Source organism: Schizosaccharomyces japonicus (genome assembly GCF_000149845.2).
Source record: "Schizosaccharomyces japonicus yFS275 unplaced genomic scaffold supercont5.3, whole genome shotgun sequence".
Taxonomy (NCBI): domain Eukaryota; kingdom Fungi; phylum Ascomycota; class Schizosaccharomycetes; order Schizosaccharomycetales; family Schizosaccharomycetaceae; genus Schizosaccharomyces; species Schizosaccharomyces japonicus.
In genome coordinates, this window is record NW_011627862.1 from 1528104 (window position 1) to 1545495 (window position 17392).

The window sequence follows — 17392 nt, forward strand, 5'->3', positions numbered from 1 at the left end:
TTTGTTTTGGGCTTTAGAATCTCCTAGTTGCAATGGTTTACTACTTTACGAGTGTTCGTCACAATCCTCCCATTTCACTTTATATGGGAAAGCACAAGGAAGAGAGTAAGGAAAAAATACAACGGAATACAAGTATCTAACCAAGTTGAAGACGAGGATCTCATTAAATGTGGTGTCACCGAAGATGTTTGGTAAGAATAGACCGTTGCACAGTTGCTTCTCATTGAGTTTTGTGGGTGTTCTCAACGAAAAAGGGAACCATGCGCAAGTCTCCTTCCTTGGACATTGATGAACAAGACCATTATCTCATTAGGGATGGGATTGAAAAAGGATTGATGATGATTGAAGTTATACAGTGTGCTCGGAAATGGTGTTTTTTCATAGGGACTGACCGGTGAAGGGTATGAAAAAGGAATATTGCTCGTATCACTTGATCAGCTGGTCTGACAACAAAAAGTTTCACGTAGACAAACTTTCCTCTGCTCACGTTTACGCCCGGCTACCTATTGGAATGGACTGGACGGCAATTCCCGAAGATGTTTTGATTGATTGTGCTCAATTGACAAAGGCGAACTCTATTCAGGGTATAGAGCTGAAAGATCAATACTGCTTCGACCTGCTCAACTGCTGACCATCTTAGGAAACAAAATGAAAAACGTGGTTATTATCTATACCCCTTGGGCAAACTTGAAGAAGACCGGCGACATGGCGGTCGGTCAAGTCTCGTTTAAAAATCCACAACTGGTAAATGCATCCATTCGGCTAGTTGCTTACGCATAGGTAAAACGAGTCCATGTCGCTGCTCGCGAGAATGCCATCATTAATCGTTTGATGAAAACTCGTGTTGAAAAGTTTCCCGACCTCATGGCCGAGCAAATTGCTTATGACAGTGAGAAGAAGCGAAAGGCCAAAGCCGAGGCCATCAAAAAGGTTTGTAACTGACAATTCACTGAAACTCCCACTGACATTTTAGGCCAAGGAAGAAGAAGCAATTGCGAAGGAACGTAAGGCTGCCTCCGACGCTTACAAACATGCCTACGATGATTTGTTTAACGAGGAAAACATGCGAAGCACTGGCTGGGATGAGGACGACTTTATGTAAGGTTTAGCGTCTTGTTTTAAGCAATAGAAGAAAAATAAAAACGGAAATTGTAAACACATTAAATGAAAAAATTTATAACTATTTACTACCTAGTTACTACTTAGTTACCGGGTATAATCGGTCGAGAAGCTGGTACAGAGAACAGATACTATAATTGCTGTACCGTTCTATTGGTAGTACAAACCACAATACTCGGTGTCTCGTACGGAACGCCAGAGTGACATTTCACCAATCGGCCGTATCCCGAACCAAGCCTACTTCCTGTTAAATTTCTATTTCTGCAGCAACCTATCCCACATACAACCCCCACAAATTCGTGGTGGTGCCTTTTTTTTTGCTATAAATTCTGTGCGTGTATTCGAGAACTTATCCTCCGCCAACCACTTTTATATCGTGGGGACGGACGAGCGAAGAAAACTTCGTTCTTTTAGCATTTTGTTCCTTGGTCATGGGTACCTTTAAAAAAGAGAAGAACCGGATCACCCGTGAGGGTGTGAATAAGAAGCCTGGCAACCTTCGCGTGAAAGGTGAAAACTTTTACCGTGATGCCAAAGATGTTGCCAAGGTGAATATGTACCGGAGCGGAAAAGCAAAGTACGATGCTGCCGGAAAAATTGTCAAGGATGCTGCTTTTCAGTCGAAAGAGGTCCCGAAAGCTCGCGTTCAACCAGACCGTCGCTGGTTCAACAATACACGCGTAATCTCGCAGGATGCCCTTACCCAATTTCGAGAGGCGTTGGGTCAAGCTGAGAATGATCCCTATCAAATTCTTCTCAAGCGCAACAAGATCCCCATGTCTTTGTTGCAAGAAAACTCCACAATCCCTAAAGTCCGCGTCATTGACTCTGAACCTTACGACAAGACGTTCGGACCTGGTGCCCGGAGGAAACGTCCCAAATTGGCCTTTAGTTCCATCGATGAACTCGTAGCTGGTTCTACGGATAAACAGACGGCATACGAAGAAAAGGAAGAAGAGCGGTTTATGATGAACCAGGACGCCTACAACGGTGTTTCTACCGCTGTTCGCGATGCTATCTTCAGCAAGGGTCAGTCTCGACGCATTTGGAACGAGCTGTATAAGGTCATTGACTCTAGTGATGTCCTCCTGCAGGTTCTGGATGCTCGTGATCCCATGGGTACTCGTTGTCGCTCGGTTGAAAAATATCTCAAGAGAGAAGCTCCCCACAAACATATGGTGCTTGTTTTAAACAAGATTGATCTTGTTCCTACGTCCATCGCGGTAAGTTTATTGTCCCTTTCCCTTCCGTTCATTGCGCTATGCGCATCCCACTGTTAAGTCAAGACTTGTTCCGTGTCTTTATGGCACTCTACCCATGGAACTCTGCCTGTTACAACTTTGGGAGAGTAGAAGTACAGTCCTCAATTTTTGCAGGGCCGTTCTGGCTCCTGTCGAGGACTGTGCTTTCTGTTTCATTTGAGTTGATCATTTCTAGTTCCTCGTGAACATTTTTCCGAAATGATCTTAGTATCGAAACGCACACCCCATTCCCTTTCCGTTTTCTCAGAACCTTTTTTACTAACTTTTTTAGGCTGCTTGGACTAAAATTCTTGGAAAGGAGTATCCCACGATCGCCTTTCACGCTTCCATTACGAATCCTTTTGGAAAGGGTTCCCTCATCCAGTTACTCAGACAGTTCTCGTCTCTGCATTCGGATAAGAAGCAGATCTCAGTTGGCTTGATTGGCTATCCCAACGCCGGCAAGTCCAGTGTGATCAACACTCTTCGGAAAAAGAAGGTTTGCACGGTTGCCCCTATTCCCGGTGAGACCAAGGTTTGGCAGTATGTTTCTTTAATGAAGCGCATCTTCTTGATTGACTGTCCTGGTATTGTTCCTCCCAGTGCATCCGATTCGGATGCCGATCTTCTTCTCAAGGGTGTCGTCCGTGTGGAGAACGTTAGTAACCCTGAGGCGTACATCCCGGTCGTGCTTAGTCGGTGTAAGCAAGCCCATTTGGAGCGTACTTACGAAATATCTGGCTGGTCCGATTCCAACGAGTTCTTATCTATGCTCGCCAAAAAGGGTGGCCGTTTGCTGAAGGGTGGTGAGGCCGACGAAGCCGCCGTCGCTAAGATGGTCTTGAACGATTTTATGCGTGGAAAGATTCCCTGGTTCGTTGGTCCGAAGGGCCTGTCGTCTGCCGAACCTGCTCGTGAGTCAGAGGAGGTTACTGAAGAGCAGGAGCCTTCATCAGAGAGTCAAGCTTCGGAAGAAGAATGGACTGGCATTGGTGAAGATGACGACGGTTCAGCTTCTGCTGCTGCGGCAAGCGCAGCGGCGGTCGAAGTCAAGGAATGAGTGTTTTTGTCTTTATGCTTTTGTTCTTTCGGTTTTTTGGATATGAAAGGGTTTCATTGCTGGTTTTCTGTTTCAGTTTGCTGTCAATGACGGCGCGTTAATGATGTATATTAATAACAGGTTTTATTATTCTCTTTTAACTAGTGTGATGGTTATGTATTGGAGAAGTGTTGAAAGGTTTGAAGTTAGTGCTGAAGAGTTGGGCGTGAGGGAGCAGAGTGTGTGTACTTTGTTCATTGCATCCTACGGTGAATAAAGTTCCTCGTAAGTGCGCTTGTATCTCCTCCATGGTGTGTTTCACCTATTGCTGACTTCACGTCAGTAAATCTCTCCAGAACCATTGCGCTGCGAATTGGACGTAGACTTGGTGAATCTACGAAAACGGCTTCTTTTTGTATATAAAACCGTGGTGTATTGGCTGTTTTTCGTGCGGTTTTTTGGCATTTTTTGACATACTTTTTGTTTTAAATGAACAAAGTGTATTATAGACAATTTTAGAACCAATTGCACTTTTTGTTCGGAGAAGAGGTAATTTTTCTGACATTAGAGAAAACCGTCGCCGTGAGAAACCGTACGGAGTGTTGTTAAAACGTTTTTTTTAGTGAAAACGAGTCAGAGTCATCTATATTATTATTTGGTAGACAATTGTCTTTCTTCATATACGGTCTATATTTTTCTTCTATTAATAAGGGAAACTAGAAAGGAAACTTACACCTTCTCCTCCTTTTTGTACTATGTGTGAATCTTACTATAATTCGCTATGGTCAACTTTCCTTCAGAGATTTGGCTTCGAATATTCTGCTTTTTAGATGTCAATGGTACAAAGCAAGAGAAGAACTATGGACAGCTGCTTCGGATTTGCAAAGCTGCATATTATGCAGGTCTTCGTGTCATTTATTATTATCCAAAAATTAACGCTCGAAATTATGCGAGCTTCTTTTATGCAATTACTCACAGGCCCTACGGCATTTTTGTGCATCATTTAAATTTAGTCAATGCAACCTACACGGCTAAGGCGAGCATGACGTCTCGAATGCTTCGTTTGTGTTCCAAAAACTTAATCTCCTTCTACTCTCCACAGTCTGGTATCGGGTTTACCGCCTTTCGTGCCTTGTCACAATGCACTAAATTGGAAATCTTGGATTTGTCAGTACTTACTCTAAAAGCCGACCTTTTTTATTTATTCGAGGGTGTCAAGGATTTGAAAAAATTACATTCTATTATTTTCCCTCCAATATCTCAGGTCTCCATGCGGAGTATAAACTGCTGGCCTACTTCGCTAAAAAGCGTCTCTTTGTCCGGTGGCTTCACAGACGAATTTCTTTCTGAATCCTTATTTCCATCATCCATACGCCGACTTGGCATCTCACATTGTCCTTTTGTTACTGATACGGGAATTCTCATGTTCTTGTCTCGCATAGGCCACCAGCTTTCTTCACTCTCGATTTCGTTTCCCATGCCACAGTTATCAAGAAGGGGTCTCGATTCTGTTCTTTTACTATGCCCCAATTTAAAAAAGCTTAGCATATCTGTCAATTACATAACGTCGGATTTTATAAGTGCCATCCCGGAAGAGGGTCACGGACTGGAGATTCTTGACCTAACGTTTTCGGGAAATCTTATAAGTGGTATAGAGCTTTTAAAACCAGACAACCTGTCTTCAGCTCTTGTCGATGAAAAGTTACAATCTCTGAAACGATTACGATGGTCTATCCAGCTCGGTTGGCGTGAACAGTCAGATGAAGTTCAGGATTTGGTCGAGCTCATGAACGACCAAGGCGGTGAAGCTTTCGTAGCTTTTCAGTAATACTTCTAATCTTGTTCAGCATACCGAAGGAGGCTTACTTCTCAACAACTATGCCAATAGTTCTGATGACATGTACACTGTTTAAGATGCAATGGATGAAAAATATCTATGAGGACGTATGTATAAGTATAAATAAAAAACAATAGACTAATGAGAACGTGTGTTTGGGGGTGTTTAAAACAATGAAAACCTCAGCAAAAGTAGGCCATTGATGGCAAACAAAAAATGAATTTACGTCTTATCCAAGTAATCATCAATGCGATGCACCATACGCGAAATGGTCTCCGTACTTCTTGAAACGTCCAAATTCGTGTCTGCTCCAAAGCCGGCTTCACCGAATGACGCTTCAATTTCTGCACTCGTTTGTGATTGGCGACGTGAACTGCCGCGAAGGATAGCAGTTGAAATGGATGGTCTCCGACTAGCTGTCTCGCCAGGAACAGTCAAGAATGTAGAGCTTGGTTTCCGTTGGGCTTCATATTGATCCGCTTCGAGAAGTTCAGACCCTCCAGCAGGATCGTTGAGTGAAATTGACGAATATTGAGAGTGCTCTGTTAGCGGAAGTGAGACCATGCTGTTCGAAATAATACTATCAGCATCGTAAATGCGTTGGCGACTTTCAGCATTCAGGCCATTAGGATCAGAAGGCATGGCGGCAACATCCTCACTTGAGAGGAAGGGGTTCAAACGAACACGACGAACAGACTCCAAGTATTCCAAAAATGCTTGTCGACATTTGATAGTCTTAATAATATTGGTGAGTTTTTCCAGGCTTATTGCTTCGTCAAGCTTCACAAGAACATACGCCCTTCGGAGGAAATCACCAATAGTAAGAGCTTGCTTATGATCTACTACAACGTGTAGAACAACCAACATAAACATGTCAGTAAAGCCAACGTACTCACCAGGAAGCCTCATAATTTCTGTGTATAGAGCATTGTACACGTTCCTCCTCTTCGCTATAGTGTTTTTGTCGATTGTTGAGATCAACTCAAATAACTTCTTGTAGTCATACCGATCCACAGTATCATCATCCACATTTGAAAATGCAGTGTTTAACTTAGGAAGTTCTGCTTGCAAAAGCAAGTTTCGGACAGTGTGCTCATTTCTGTAAATTCTGCATTCAAAGGCACCCCGCAACGATGAAAGGAACTTTCCAACATGACGCTTATGCATGAGTCCTGTTACCTTTGTGTCATAAGGTGCCCATTTATCCTTAAACTCACGAATATCCGAGCGTTTCAAATCCTTAATCTTTGAAGAATGACTGTAGACATATGAGAAGTTTTCATACACAACAGTAATGAACATATTTACGAAGATGTACATCGACAGAACATTCCAAGAAATAAAAAGCGTGTAGGACCAAGGCTTGCTACCGCAATCCGAGGCATAGAAATCTGATGCATTCACACAATTAGGGAATGAAACTGTGTAATCGTGCATGATGCTATTCCAACCTTCACCACATGTCATAATGAATAACAAAACTAACGAGTTGCGGATATTTCGGAAGTTTTTATTAACGCCTCCATTTTCTCCAATTCTAGTCAAACCAAAAATTTGGTTGAAAGCAATAGCAAACGTAATGAACAACACAAACCAGGTTGAAATAAGAGAAAGTATTGATGGAAGACCTGCAACAACAGTTTTAAACAACTGATCGAAGCTATCAAACCGAGGAATTAAATGGAATGTTACGGCAACCAACATAATCGTTTGCAACTGAAGAATAGATTTATCCGAGTAGCGAAACATAACAGCAATGTTGCAGGCAATATTACCACAGGTAATAAGAACGTCGAACAAATTCCATAGGCTGCTGACATAATGATAGAATGATAGACCGACGACTTTAACAACTATGTTTACAACATAGAGGAATGACAGAACAAGAAATATTGCATTCCGAACGTATGTAAAACTGATTGGAGATGGATAAAAAATGGTCATTAGCATGAAGAAATGGAAAAGATATATGGCTGTGAAGCAATGTCTCCATTTACCATGTTTGTCAACCGAGAAGTCATAACAGTAACCACGTATACCGTCCGGCCGGATCAGCGGTCGTGTTGTAGGTTTCGTCTGGCTAATGAGCCTTTTCATTTCAAGCCATGCCCTTTGCTCTGGAGTGTAGTATGCAGAACCAGTACGTTCTGTGTAATTGTTAATGATGATAGCAATGAACAGGGTCAAAATATAAATTGTCGAGATCAAGTTAAACACAACAAAGAACATTGCATTTCCAGGTTGAGCATTGGCTTTTGGTTGCGAATCAGCTCCAGATATATTCATTACTGATCTCATTACATCAATCCAACCCTCCAACGAAACAATTTCAAAGAGAATGAGCAGTGATCGATGAACGAGTCAAAGTTCAATCGTCAGGATTTTCCAGACACGGGGGGCCAAAATAGTCCATTCGCTAGGAGATGAAGTAAACTCATTTATGCAATCGCCCTTATTCATAACATCTCCGTCAGTACAGGAGTACAGCAAACCACCGAAGATACCTTTGGCCCATAAGGCGAACGGTACAAGAAGACTCACGGAAACCAGAGCTGCAGTTGCAATTTTCACAAAACCACTAATCAAAACGTCATGAAAAGTCTGTTGCGATGTTGGTGTTAAGTTTACGAGTCGTAAAACACGCAAGGCCTTAAACGCCCGAAAAGCGCGGGAGAGAGCTCCCCGATTTGTCAATGTTGCAAAGAGATTAATCCACAAAGTTAACAGAACGAAAAGATCGATACAGTTCCAGGTGTTTCTCAAATACGCATTTGGTGTATGTGAAAATCCATCTGCAGTGATTTTTATTGCAGCCTCTAAGGAGAAGACTATGGCGAAAGCAATTTCTGTCCAGACAAACCATGCAATCTTAACATCCTTTTTCGCATAGTACTCACTCTCATAAATGGGGGTTGTAATACATGCAATAACAACATCAGAAATAATACATGCGTAAATAATACCTTGAAAAATACGGTAAACCCATGGATTTGGGTCAACACCGTCATAACGTGTGTTAGCACCCGGCTCCACAAGACGCTGACAGAACCTACGCAGCTTATTTCTGGGTTTGTATAACCAAAGGACATCATTGTAACTCGGATTGTTTTTCAGAAACTCAGTCTGCTTAATACGAATGAAGGCATTAGCGGCTGCCATATCCTTTGTCGCTGTACGCAAATTCATGTCCTTTTCCCATCTATATCCAATGACTTTCTTGAAATAAGATTGAGAAAAAGGATCATCTTTAAACAGCATCTCCTTAATCTGTGTAAACCAAGCAGTGATTTTAACCCATGGCGATGAGCTAGAGTTCACGGTAGACGTCGTTTTCAATGAGTCGTGATCATTCATGGATGCCGTCTCATGCAAGAAGCCATGAATCACATTTTCTTTAGCAACCCAATTAACATCGGTCTCACCTTCTTTTGCCGATCGACTGACGCTTGTCTTCAGCAATGCTTTCAGCGTAAGCGATGCCTGGAAAGGATTGTGGTTTCTCAACAACCGTGCCATATACATTTTGAGTTGTCGCAATTTTAAGTTCTCTGAACAACCAAAGTTCTGTGAAATAATACCAACGAACATACTCAAAACAATATTGTTTGAAAAGATGAACCAAGCCGTAAAAAAAACCACTGGAATCCAACCAAGATGAGTATCTTTCATACTCGCCTGCAACGCGTACATTATCTCCGTCCAATTTTCTGAAGAAAAGACTTGATATATACCTAAGAACGAAGCGTATGTATTATCAAAAGAAAACTGTTCGTCACCGGTGCCAGTCTCAAAGTTTTTGAATAAACGAGCAGCAAATACAGAGGCGATAAGTAAAGCGATCAACAAGAAAAGCATAAGGTTGAGCAATTCCCCAAGATTAGAGAAAAGCTTGATGGCAGTCTTCTTCATAGAAGGAATAATGAGGACGAAGCGATAGAGCTGGGCGATTGAGAAGATCGCAAGCCAGCCGGATACATACCACTCTTCCAGTTTTTGGGCAATAACATAACAGTGTTTGCCATAGCAAGGACAACATCAATCAAGTTGCGCTTGCTGCGGAAAAAATCTCGCCAGTAAGGCAAGGTGACGAAGAAACGAATAATGACCTCGAGTATCAGCAGCATGAACACCACGAAATCAAACACATAGTATGCGTGCAGATTCTTCTCGGTTGAATAACCACGTGTAGCATAAACAATATTGTGAACTACAATCAGGCCGACCCAAAAAAATTCAGACCACATTAAATAAACGCGACAAGCATTGTATTTAATTCGAGGGGTTCGAAAAAAATTATCAAAAACACCATGTTCGTTGGTCGACTGAGCTGGACTGCGCAAGATCATAAATGAAGTGGTCACAACGGCAACGACGAGATACATGAGCCAGAAGGTAAGAAGAAACGTAGCGCAGACGAAAAACAAACACGAGACAAAGTAGTCGGCTTCCATCACGTCGTACATAATATCGGTAAAGGTGTTGGAACTCATGATAACAAAAATGAGTTCAAGGGAATGCAAGAAATTATCGAAGCTGATAGTGCCGCTGTTTGGATTTTCGTATTCCTGACACACGCTGTATTCAGGACATATGTACCCACGCACCTTGCTATTGGAAGACAGGCCGCTTTCGAGAAGATGTGATTGTTTCTCGCCATTGCTCCAATAGCCTCCGCACAACTGACCGGTAGCGATCCTTTGAGAGTTATCGGGGCCAAGGTATATACACTGACGTTTTAAAGAGTTTTGAAAAAAGCGGACACCAAGCACAGCAAAAAGCGAGCCGAAGAACCCAATGAAGGAGACGACATGCAAGAACAAGTTGGAGGACTTTTTTAAACTTTCAAGGATGGACGAAGTGCTGCGAGTCAGATTCAAAAGACGAATCAGACGCAGACACGACACAGCCGCCAATATATCACTAGTGCTTCTATACTTGTGCAGCGCAAGTGACAACCAGTACGATAGAATGGCAACAAAGTCAAGACGATTCCAAGAGTGTCGCAGAAATGCATAGCGAAAAGTATGATGCTTTGTTTTAAGGCTTTTGAAAAAGCCTGAGGAGGGTGTTTCTTCGAAAAGGAAGCCAAAAACGTAAATCTTGAGAATCATCTCAAGGGTGTAGAAAAGGAAAATAACAAAGATTGTAAGGTCAATAGCCTTGAGGGCTCCTGGCATACTGCTTGTACGACATGCAAGGACGATAGCATGGTGAACGAGGAGGAAAAAAATGGTAAGATTGAACACCGGCGAAGAGAAAATCTTTCGGCATTGTTTAGTGCCCGGGCGGGAAATATGCTCGGGATACTGTTTACTGGTATAAGGGCTGTTGACAACGCGCACCACAGAGGTGTAGAATTCGGCGAAGAGAACGGAAAGTATGGCACGAAACTGAGAGAATTTGAGACGTCGCTTGGAATAGGCTGCAGAAGAGGCGTATTTGGATCTATGTGCAGAGTCGGACTTGTGGAAAGCGGAAGGCGTAGATGAGGTGAATGAGGTGGTAGGAGGAGGGGTCTGCTTCCCTTGGGAAGCGTCTATGCCCAGGGAATGAGTGAGAAGGGCCTCGTTGTCGGCGAAACTGGTGGATGACCGTTGACGTGCATGGTATGAAAGAAACGGGTTCTCTGTGGTTTGCATGGACTCTGGAGTGTCTGTCATCCGCTCATTGCCCGACGTGGGAAGAGCCGCAACGGGCGAGGACGAGCGAGGAGTAGAGGAAGCTTCAGACCGGGCTCGTGCTGAGCGGCGCTCCCGGCGTCTATGTCATCGAGCGTGCCAAGTCCATCGAGTTGATGGATTCCCGGAAAGTCGCTGGGATCGAGGACTCTGCTGTTGATATCCTGTTCACTCAGGTCGGGACTCGCTGGATCAAGGAAAGGCGAGTGAACGTCGACGTCGGTTTCGACATCAACGTCTGTGTGGATACCAACGGTGGATTGTTGTGAATTTCGAGCAGGAGGACGCAGGTCGCGGAGAGGAATAGAGTTTGTAGATTCATCATCGTTGTGCATGTATGGACGAGCCATGAGCGAGGAAATGAAGAAATGAAGGAAAAAGACGAAAACAGCAAAATTAAATCACAAAAGAAGGAGAGAGACGCGGAGAAAACATGGAGAGGAAGGAGGTTTTAGAGGGGAGAAAAGAGAGAGAGTGAGAGAGTGTGTGTGAGTGTGTGTGAGAGAGTGAGAGAGAGAATGTGTGTGTATTTGTATGTAAGAGAGTGGAAGGAACAGGCGTAGGAACAGGAAGTAATGAAGGAAGGAAGGAATGAATGACAAAAAGTTTGAGTATGGGGGAGAGAGCTGGTTCCTTTTTGCTCTGACGACGAGATCAACAGGGAAACAGAGATCCAGGAAATCCGAGAAAACAAAATTCGAAAAAGAGACAGAGACGGTAAACGAGGCCAACCGAAGCGGAGGGAGGCGGACTGACAGCGTACGTTTCGTTCGGCTTTTGGAGGTAGTGGTGGATGGGCAGAGGTGTGGAGGAATAGCGCAAGAAGGAGCTAGATGCAGCGCAGATTTGTCGTTTTAGGCGATATAAGAACACAGAGCCGTGAGAAACAACAAACTAAGCCACAGCACAAAACGATAGAACGTCAGTTGGCCTCCACAGGCCTCCACAAAGCCTGCAGGGCTCTGTAGACTGGGGATAGACCCCGCCTGCCTATGTGGCGGCAGAGTGGGGCTTTGTGGGATAGTGTGGGGTTTAGCACCAGCCCCACAGCACCCCACTGGACATTCCATGAGCCCCACAACCCCGCCCCCGCAGCTTTTCCTGCACCTGCCCGGCGGGAGAGCCCCACACAAAGCTAAGCGAATCTTATTACAGTGATTATGAATATTATTGCATGCAGTGCCGTGCGTGGTAGTTAGCTAAAAACAAAGAGAGCCGAGAAAAGCGAGGAGGCTCGCTGACGAAGGAAGGGACGAATAGACATATCGTGGTTAAAAAGCCTGGAGCACGAGCGGGTCTTTCCAGCCCTGGCTGCTGAGGCTCTGAGCCCAGCGAAGCGGCTTGCCGAGAAGAAAAAGGCGACGCGACGCAGGGAGACCCGCCGCGTCCAAAGCAGCCCTGCAGTCGTCGAGCGGTGCGTCCGGGTCGACACGAACGGTGTAGTCTCGGTCATCTGCGGCCGAGCGTATGACGACGAGTGCGGTGACGTCGGTGACGTCGGAGACGATTTCGGCGGCATCGGCGACCTCTTCGGTCTTCAACGCCTCCGAGCTCGGCTCCGGAGTGACGGGGTTGTCCGGGATGTCGGAGTGATGGCTCGGGGTCGCCTCCGCCGAAGTCCCCGCGCAGGCGTCGACCTGGACACGGACGCCGGCCTCAGAGCTCGTTTTGGCGTCGAATCTGGCCGTGCTCGCGCTCTCGCTGGCGTCGTCGACGCCGATGTCACTGTTCAATGTGTTGTGCTGTGTCTGCTCGATTGGGCGACAGCAGTGCTTCAGATGTGGGGCGCCCGAAAGACACTGGCCCATGGGGTGATGCAGCAAGAAGAGCGAAATGCGAAACTTGGGTGGTGCAGGGACCGGAGGGAGGCAGAGGAGGAACAAGGAGAGGAGGCGGCAGAGGGGGGCAGTAGGGGCGGTGGAGGGCGGTAGAGGGCGGTAGAGGCGGCTCTTTGTTTACGCGGTGACCGAGTCGGCGACGACCGAGTCGACGGCTTTAGCTCTTCCACCGCACAAGGTGCTTGAGGTATTTGGCGTAACGAGGTTCGACTGTGGGGTTAGTGGGGGCACAAGGGTCCACAACCGCCGCGGAGGGCGAGTGGGGGAGGTGGGTGATGAGTGGAGGAGACAGCTGACCGGGAGAAGGGCGCTGAATACGCGCGGCGGTACCGCGCATAGTAGACGGAGGCACCGCGCCCGTCCCGCGCCCGTCCCACGGCCTCCCTTCGGTCAGCCGCGGTCAGCAGCGGTCTCGTTTGACTTACCAAACAACGCGTCGGCAATGGCGACACAGGCGGCTTGTTCGCCCCTATCATCCAACTCAAAAGCCTCGCCGTGAATCTGAGCTTTGCGGCCTTTTTGCCATGTGGCCTTTGTCTTGAGCAGATAGAAGCGGTTCGCCTGCGCGCTCTCGGGAAACGACAGATCCAGTGATGCCGTGACGCCAATTCGGTTTGGGAACACGAGAAAGCTCTGTATGTCAGCTCAACTGAGCACGCACTCGCGCACGTACACTCATGGCCAGTCCTTCGTCCATTAAGCTGCGGGGTTAGCGAAATGCGGGGTTTAGTGAAGGGGAGCGCGGACGTGGTAACCGCCAAAACGTGCTGGAGGGCAGTGCAGTGCGGGCCACTCAAACTCGCTCCCGCTCGCTACTTACGTCGCAACAAGTCCGGGATGGATCGTCCGGGCATGATCGGCGCGTCCGCTGCTTGGCTCGATCTGCTTGCTCAGGCTGCCGTCCCTGCAAACACCGTCCCCCACATGGGCGATGGCCACCACCTGGGAGGTGGTGGGGTCAAAAAAGGCCAGTGGGGGCACGGTGATGCGTCCAGGGCCAGCGAGCGTGTTCCGAGTGAGACCGTGTCGTGAATAGTCGACGGGACCCCGCAGCTCCTGATAATTGGGGCTGCTGCGCATGGCCGTTACGAGTGGCAGCGACTGCAACTGCTGCTCGACGCGCTCATACTCAGCTTGCTCTTCATCAGTCCGCAGCTGTCCACGGGTGAACCGCTCCTGCAAGCGACTGCCCACCCAATACCCAGCTGCACCGAAGACGCCTACTGCAAGGAGCCGCGGTCCAAGAAACGACAGTGAGAAGCGGCGGACGCGCGAAGTGTGGATTTGGCGTGTAAGAGACATACAGAGGAGTAGGAAGCGACGACGGCTGTCCGCGGCTGACCGAAGGGAGGCCGTGGGACGGGCGCGGTGCCTCCGTCTGCTATGCGCGGTACCGCCGCGCGTATTCAGCGCCCTTCTCCCGGTCAGCTGTCTCCTCCACTCATCACCCCCACCTCCCCACCACCCCCACTCGCCCTCCGCCGTCTGGTATTAACAATATTATAGACCAATTACTCGCCCAGTCTAGGCACTGGCGACGCTCTAAAAGCTAACAGAATAAAACACAAATGGCAGGTACTCCTCGTCGAGACTCACGTCTGCCAGCTTCTCCTCCAGCTCCTTTGCTTGAGGCTTGCTCGTAGGTGTCTGCGCGAGATACGAGTACTTTTTGCTCAAAAGGTTCTTGAGCTTGCTAGCACTCTTGGCCCGGGGCTGTATGGTCGTTAGCATTCGTTCCTTCATGTTCACCGTTCTTGTTAGTCATACCATCAATAACACCGCAGAGAAGTCGGGGGGAAGGCCGTAGCGTAAAACAGATTCGACAAATACACGTAAACACTTGAGATGCATCCAGGCCTGGAATGCGTCTGAGTAAGCGACAGCAGCGTAGCGAACCAACGAGGTCCAAGAACGCTTCTCTTCCACCGAAGCATTCTCCAAATCCCGCTGCTCTTCCTCCTTCATGCCTGAACGGAAGGAAAAGTCGCGAACAATGTAGCTACAAAGAAGGGGTTAGTCAACAGCGTGTGCGAAAAGCCATTTGGAAGCCAACACTTACTGCTTCTCACGGGCCTTGTTTTCGAATTCTTCGGATGTCTTTTTGAATACAACCACCGTGTACAAAACAAACTCCTCATCTCCGGCCAACACCTTGGCTGAGCGAGGTACCACGAGATTGGTCATAGTTTCATAAGAAGACTCAAACTCGTTTACCAAGTTCCTGTAGGCATGGGTTAGTAAGAAAAATAAAATAAGAAAAATAAATAATAAAAAAAAACAAAAAAAATGCATCTTTTGTGTGCATTATCTTTTGCTGAAAAGACTTCTGAACAACTTACTTTGGGACAGCCAAAAACACATTCGTCAAGTAATCCGAATCCTGAACCACATCCTCTTCTTGCACGATGTCTGCAAGTGATTTCTGAGAGAGGTTGCCTCTGCAATGGGTTAGTGTGCCGTTTGCTTAAAACTCTCGACATCATCTCACGTACGATTGCTTGCGTTCGATAGACTGCAACGCCTTGCTGGCTTGTTGGTATGCACTGAACTTGGCCCGCACATCATTCTCCAACAATTCCGTTTCCTGAACACGATTAGCACGCTCGTTCGTTCTCACGAAAGAACCCATCGTACATTTGTTATGCCAGCAGCAAGTGCAGTAATGCCACGAGACGGCGAGAAACGGCCGGTGTTCCATTCAAACGACGTCACATATTCTTGTGGTGCTTCTACACAGGTATGTTAGCAACGAAGAACCAAGAATTAACCGGCATCAAGCTCATCAACATACTGTTTTGCACCGTCAGGTAGGCCTCCATGCTCTCTGTAGAATCCACAAAGGCAGCATGGAGCACCTCGGTGATTTTGCTCACGGCATTCCGGCACGTAGCGTCTTGTTTCTCCAGAGTCTCACTTTGTGAAATCAATGTGTCCAAGCTGTCGATCTAACAATCGGTCAATGCTTTTGTTCCCGTCAAAATCGTGAGGCTACGCCAACGGGAGGCCAGATCACGCTGCATTTTTCACACATACCTTGAAACCAGGCACACGAAAAGGAACGACCAAGTCGACTAGCTTGTTGGAAGAGTCTGGTCCGATTTGGAGTTGAAATTCGTCACACAATTCACCGCTCGTGCCCGTAGACGGCACGGCAACAATCCAAAACTCGTGGTTGGTCATCACAGCGTCGAGAAATAAAAAATGTTCTCTGAATTCAAATTCGAAGAAAGATGAGCAGGAAATGTAGTTGCTCCAAACTCTACGTTTATAGCAAAAATAGTAGTATTAGTTGAGGTATTAGTAACGATTAGGCAACCGTAGCGACAGCAACGATAGTCGTGTGAGGATGAGGGACGGAGAGGAGCAAAAGAGTCAGTGTAGAGGAAACGCGTTTGTTGTGTCCACGAGTTGTGAGTGAGTGAGTGTGTGTGTGTGTGTGTGTGGGCAGGGTTGTGATCGAGGGAGTGGTGAAGGAGAGACTGCAGAGACGAAGGAGAGAAGAGTGAAAAAAGACGTGAACGACGCGTGAAACGCGTCGTTCTGTAGGAGAATGTGTTCTCTAAAGAAGCTCTGAGAAACCTACGTTGTTATTTGTTTGTTTTTTTCCTGCTAAATGCGCGCAAACGGGCACAATTGCGAAGAACGCGTGTAAATTCGTTTCAAAAAAAAAGAACCATTCATACTGCTTAATTGATGCATAAACAGCGTTTCAGAGGGCGAAAACAAGCTTCTGCACGCTTGGAGACGCGACTCTAATTTACAGGGTATAGTGAGCCCGCGGTGCGCGTCGCAAACACGCGCTGCGTTTCGCTGCTGTGCGGTATTGTCCTTTTGCGAGATCCACCACACCAAGCCCGCCCCCGTGCCCCCACTACCCGCCGCAGTGTGTTGAGGCTCACTGATATTTCCGCGGTTGTCGCAAATCGTTGGGATCCCCCGTCGATCACTCCATTCCCCACATCCCCTCCCTCGCTCACTGCACCGCGCTGCTCCTCCTTTGCTGCCCCTCGGCATGAAAGCGTGCCGACCCCCTGCACGTGTTTCGCGTGGCGTTCACTGTTACGTCATAACCATGTTTCACCTATGTTACAGCCATTGGGTCAGTTACATCGCAGTATGACTGGACTCAGCCTCATGCTTTGGATCTACCACGTAAAAACATTCACTCCCCGGCTCTTGACTCTCGCCCTCTGCACACCTCACCTTTCGCACACACTCCGTCTGCGGACTCGACACGCCGGCTCTGGACTTGCACACCGCATCATTTATTCGTGCAACCAAGCTTTTTTCGCGCGTGTGAATGCGAAAATTACAACACTGACCGCCGATTGTTTAGGATTCGTCTTTTCGCCTGTTGACGAACGCTTTTGCAGCGCTCTACGCTTATCCCTTTATTTCAGCGTCAGTTCTACGCGCATTTTCGGCTAAGGTTTCATTTAACGCGTTTTTTTATATTACACTGGTTTACCGCGTTTCTGTGGTTGAATTGTGTTTCTACGATCAACCATTGCTTTGTACAAGTGCAGCTAGTGTATCTGTTACTGTTTGCGATCTCAACGTACCGCGACTGCAGTCTTTCTTCCATCACTCTAGCAACAAAAACATCATTGAACTCGGTTGTCAACAGATCGTTCACGAGA

The 17392-nt window shown here is 46.8% G+C and overlaps 7 protein-coding genes across 7 annotated transcripts; 4 read left to right on the forward strand and 3 right to left on the reverse strand.

Annotated features, from left to right (window-relative positions):
- Positions 1-165: 165 nt before the first annotated feature.
- On the forward strand, positions 166-1102 carry SJAG_01390 (DUF814 domain-containing protein; the record flags this gene model as incomplete). The annotated part of the gene is made up of 5 exons (XM_002172604.2): positions 166-401; positions 458-584; positions 641-744; positions 781-930; positions 974-1102. The coding sequence occupies exons 2-5, from the start codon at positions 512-514 to the stop codon at positions 1100-1102; spliced, it is 456 nt and encodes a 151-aa protein (XP_002172640.2). The 5' UTR covers positions 166-401; positions 458-511.
- A 308-nt stretch (positions 1103-1410) lies between these two features.
- Positions 1411-3560, forward strand: SJAG_01391 (ribosome export GTPase). Its single transcript, XM_002172605.2, has 2 exons — positions 1411-2342; positions 2653-3560. Exons 1-2 carry the CDS (start codon positions 1551-1553, stop codon positions 3418-3420), a joined length of 1560 nt encoding a protein of 519 aa, XP_002172641.2. The 5' UTR covers positions 1411-1550; the 3' UTR covers positions 3421-3560.
- A 158-nt stretch (positions 3561-3718) lies between these two features.
- On the forward strand, positions 3719-5431 carry SJAG_01392 (F-box protein Pof5). The gene has a single exon (XM_002172606.2). The coding sequence runs from the start codon at positions 4181-4183 to the stop codon at positions 5225-5227; it is 1047 nt and encodes a 348-aa protein (XP_002172642.1). The 5' UTR covers positions 3719-4180; the 3' UTR covers positions 5228-5431.
- A 27-nt stretch (positions 5432-5458) lies between these two features.
- Positions 5459-10113, reverse strand: SJAG_05229 (calcium channel Cch1; the record flags this gene model as incomplete). Its single annotated transcript, XM_002172607.2, has 3 exons — positions 5459-7524; positions 7630-8967; positions 9216-10113. 3 exons carry the CDS (start codon positions 10111-10113, stop codon positions 5459-5461), a joined length of 4302 nt encoding a protein of 1433 aa, XP_002172643.2.
- A 248-nt stretch (positions 10114-10361) lies between these two features.
- On the reverse strand, positions 10362-11796 carry SJAG_01395 (hypothetical protein). Its single transcript, XM_002172608.2, has one exon. It carries the CDS (start codon positions 11262-11264, stop codon positions 10893-10895), a length of 372 nt encoding a protein of 123 aa, XP_002172644.1. The 5' UTR covers positions 11265-11796; the 3' UTR covers positions 10362-10892.
- A 278-nt stretch (positions 11797-12074) lies between these two features.
- Positions 12075-12845, forward strand: SJAG_01396 (hypothetical protein; the record flags this gene model as incomplete). Its single annotated transcript, XM_002172609.2, has 2 exons — positions 12075-12098; positions 12165-12845. 2 exons carry the CDS (start codon positions 12075-12077, stop codon positions 12843-12845), a joined length of 705 nt encoding a protein of 234 aa, XP_002172645.2.
- Positions 12846-14247: 1402 nt separating this feature from the next.
- SJAG_01397 (V-type ATPase V1 subunit C) lies at positions 14248-16255 on the reverse strand. Its single transcript, XM_002172610.2, has 8 exons — positions 15786-16255; positions 15544-15697; positions 15387-15481; positions 15245-15336; positions 15092-15190; positions 14812-14973; positions 14520-14751; positions 14248-14465 (listed from the first exon to the last, which is right to left on the reverse strand). Exons 1-8 carry the CDS (start codon positions 15930-15932, stop codon positions 14295-14297), a joined length of 1152 nt encoding a protein of 383 aa, XP_002172646.1. The 5' UTR covers positions 15933-16255; the 3' UTR covers positions 14248-14294.
- Between the last annotated feature and the right edge of the window lie 1137 nt (positions 16256-17392).